The sequence below is a fragment of the Cyprinodon variegatus genome, unplaced genomic scaffold (genome assembly GCF_000732505.1).
Source record: "Cyprinodon variegatus isolate N-32 unplaced genomic scaffold, C_variegatus-1.0 Scaffold713, whole genome shotgun sequence".
Taxonomy (NCBI): Eukaryota; Metazoa; Chordata; class Actinopteri; order Cyprinodontiformes; family Cyprinodontidae; genus Cyprinodon; species Cyprinodon variegatus.
Window position 1 is genome coordinate 154955 of NW_015151166.1, and position 3919 is coordinate 158873.

A 3919-nucleotide genomic window follows, 5' to 3' on the forward strand; every position below is an offset into this window, starting at 1 on the left:
GGGGGGGGGGCTGAGACACTATTTTTCTACATACCTGAGTAGAAGGCAATTCAATGATTTAATCCAGGGGAAAAAGAAGTGACATGTCTAAAAAGTGCTTCATCCCATCACTCCTTCTCATCTTTGACTCTTTTATTTTTCCAGTTTATATTTTTCATCTCTGTAACACAACTTTTTGTTTTTTTGAAGGATCTGTTTTCGTTTCTTTGCTTTTTCCAGCATTGGTTGGTCCATCATGTCACCTTGCTGTGTTTGTGTCTCCGTCAGTCCATCAGGTCCAGCTTGGGCTGGTTTCAGCTTTAGTCTTCTCCTGGTCCGGTACCGATTGTGTCCCGATCTGGTTTTAGAGTCATTTAAACATTTAAAATCTGAGGTTAAAACTTTTGATGAAATCAAAAAGGTAAATTTTCTTCTCTAACAGACTACATTACCCATGATTCTTCAGCTGAGACGCGTTTCTATCTGCATGTTCGCTGCTAAACTGATCCAACAGCAGGTTCTTCAGGTTTGCTCTGTTCTGCTCTCTGATTGGCCGTTTACTGGTGAAGCATTCTGGGAATTGTGGTTCTATCTGTGCTGAATCTTGCCTCCAGCAGGTGTTTATCTGCAGGTGAACTGTTGTCAGGTATGTCTACTATCCACTCAGGATGGAGAGTTTGGTTTATCACTGAGCCAATGAGCTGCAGCCGCTCTGATGTCCCACTCAGGTGTGTTTACCTGAAGTGAAAAACACGCCCTCAGGAGTTTCTAGAAACAAAGTCAAATAAACACTAAATGTTTACGATGACATAAAAAATGTCTATATAGACAGAAGACAAACTTTTTAAAATGTTGTGTAAATGTTTACACACTTTATCTGTTCTGTAAAACTGAGATTAAACTCCATATATCAAATGCTTTACCATTAACATGTTTTATTATTATTAATCAAATTGATCTTAACACTTTTTATAATTCTAACATTAAAAGGAGTCAGTGCGATGGAGCGTTCTCTGAAGTGTTTTTATTCTATGGTTTCCTCCATGATGGGAGGCGGGGCTTTCACCGGTGGGACGGTCACATTGACGGGTGTGTGGGTGGGTTGGAGGATGTGGGGAACGTGAGGACGGAGGGAGCAGGAGGCGTGGCGGTGGGCGGGGCTCCCCCAGTGGGTCTCGTTGTGAGGCTGTGTGTGTAGAGGAGGCACGTGGCCTGGAGGTGTGACCAGAGAGGGAGCACGAGGAGGAGGCGGCTCCTCTGGAGCGGAGCGTCATCTCACTGATGGAACTCATGTTAGATCTGCAGAGCATCTCTACAGGATGTCTGTTTATGGTCACATTTCCTCACTGTTTGTTCCGCCTGACTTCCAGCAGGTGGCTGCTTTGTGACCCAGATTAGCAATGGAGGCACGCTGCTGTCATGGTGGAAGCACCGCAGCGTCTCCTTTTACAGGCACTGTTCAGTTAGCAGTTTTTCTACATGAAGCCTCTAAAATGAGGCCTTAAGAAAAGCTTAAACAACCTGACAGGTCGGCCCAAACGCCCAGCAGGAGGCAGAACTTCCACAAAGGAGTAAAACCAGTGGAGTGAAGCGGCAGAGAGACGCTGAGCTCCATGCAGGGAGGGCGAGGAGGATGATTCACACGCAGCTCCGACACGTGCACATGTGGCACGCCTGCTGCATCACACATCCCTCCATCTGCAGCTGGTTCCTGCTTCACCTTCAGATGGGGGGGGACCTGGTGTCTGTGTGGAGGAGGAGAAGGAGGTTCAGCTTTCATCTGCTCCTCCCTCTGTTTCTAACGTTACACTAATATAGGCCAACCAGTTCATCCATCCATCATTCAATGTCTCCTCGTCTTTAGCAGGAGCTCCAGGTTTAGACCTGCTGGTCCAAACTCACCTGCTATAAATCAGTTAAGTTTCTGATTGTGTAAATCACCAAGTCACACCTGAAGTGATTTGTTTCCCAACTTTCTGAGTTAATTGATAAATGAAATCCAGTCGGTAGGGAACGTGGAAACATCTTTCCCAAATCGCGTCCTTTTTGCTCCAAAAAAGAGATGGACAGTTTTCAGGCTAAAACTAGCGCGGCCATGTTTGTTTTGCTTCAGCTTGCCGTTTCACACGTTCATCACCACATTTCATCAGTTCAAAGCATTTCTCTATTTGAGACTAATTTTCAAATGTATTTTTGAAAAAGTGTAATCTGGTCTGCTATCAGGACCAGAACAGAGGCAGACGGATCCATTTAGCTACAGCGCAGTGCTGCCAGCGGCCTTCAGGGGGTGCCAAACCTGGAACTTGTCTGTTTTTCACCTTTATTTTGTATTTTAGGAAGTAAACAAATTGAGGTTATAATCGAATAAACCTGGCATGAGATCGAGGAAGATAATTCAAACTACAGCTTCATAAAAACTGCAATACTGTTCTGAATAAATTATGTTTTATACAAATGCTGAAAGTCTTCATTTATTTTTGGTTATCAGAATCTTCCAGCATTTTGTAAAAGGTAAAGTTAGCTTTCTGCCTATTGTACTTGCATGCATGTATTTAGAGAATTAAGACAAGATAATGAGTAGTTAAATAATTAAAAATGTAGATATTCCCTTCAGAAGTTACAGGTCTACCGCCCCTAGTGGCAAAAAGTTACAATTCTGCTTTAAGCCACGCCCCCTGTGCTCTTAAGCTTCCAAGTAACTCCCATATTTAATAATAACGTTTCCTTTTGCGGCTGGTCTAATGTTTTATTTCTCTATTTTAAAGCCTAAAGGTCTTAATGAAGTATTTAGTAGGAGTTGGAACAGCTGAAGAGAACCAGACAGTTGATCCAGTGTTCCATCGGTTCCATCTGATGCCTTCAATGACCTCTCTCCTCCAGCAGGGGGCGTTATCTCCTATGTGGGTTCCTGCGGAGGCTCCCCATCCAGAGCCAGTCCGGACTCCATGTACAGCGAGAACTCCAACCCCTGCTTCGCCTCCTCCTCTTTACCATCCTTCCTGAGCAGCAGCTCCAGCTCGGGATCAGCAGGAGACGACGGCTCCTCCTCCACCTCCTCCTCAGCAGGAGGGTCTCCTCGAGGCCGGGACGATGGTGGAGATGGCAGCAGCGGCAGCAGCAGCAGCTCTCAGAGGGCTTCGCCCAGCAAATCAGTGGCCAGTTTAAACAGTAAGTAGTAAATATGCTCTCATGTGCACAGGTTTTATCCATCATGGCTTTTTTCCCTCCCTGTCAGGAATACTGTTCCTCTAATAAACTGGTTGGGATTGTTTGAAGCTAGATGTAAAGAAATGGCAGCAGGGGAAAGATGTCTGCCATGTTTCTGACGGTTTGTTCTAAAAACTTTCAGAGCTAAACGGCATGGTGCTGCTCTGCAAGGTCTGCGGGGACGTGGCCTCCGGCTTCCATTACGGCGTTCACGCCTGCGAAGGATGCAAGGTGAGAACCACGGACTCCCACTAGGCCACCATGTGCTCATCACTCATTGGACACTTCTAGCTGTTTTCCTCTTCTGACTCTGAGCTCGGTCGTCCTCACTGCTGCCCCCTGCAGGGTTTCTTCCGCCGCAGCATCCAGCAGAACATCAAGTATAAGAAGTGTCTGAAGAGCGAGAGCTGCACAATCATGCGTACCAACAGGAACCGCTGCCAACAGTGTCGCTTTAAGAAGTGCCTTTCTGTGGGCATGAGCCGAGACGGTGAGTGTGGGCCGCCAAATTTAATAACATGGCTTTGGCTTAACGAACCCAACAAATGGAACGTCCAACTGGCCACCATTGGAACTGTGCAACTGGCTACCAGTGGGACCGTCCAATTGGCCACCATTGGCACTGTCCAACTGGCTACCAGTGGGACCGTCCAACTGGCCACCAGTGGGACCGTCCAACTGGCCACCAGTGGGACCGTCCAACTGGCCACCATTGGCACTGTCCAACTGGCCA

The 3919-nt window shown here is 46.7% G+C and overlaps 1 protein-coding gene across 2 annotated transcripts in view; it reads left to right on the plus strand.

The window, feature by feature from the left end:
* The window catches only part of nr1d1 (nuclear receptor subfamily 1 group D member 1), a 12219-nt gene that overhangs the window by 1414 nt on the left and 6886 nt on the right, over positions 1-3919 (plus strand). The window contains exons 2-4 of one of the 2 annotated variants that reach the window (XM_015394869.1): positions 2860-3147; positions 3329-3417; positions 3532-3676. In XM_015394869.1, coding sequence (XP_015250355.1) covers positions 2860-3147; positions 3329-3417; positions 3532-3676 — 522 coding nt within the window. The remainder of the gene's footprint in view (positions 1-2859; positions 3148-3328; positions 3418-3531; positions 3677-3919) is intronic. The other variant, XM_015394870.1, reaches the window with a different exon arrangement.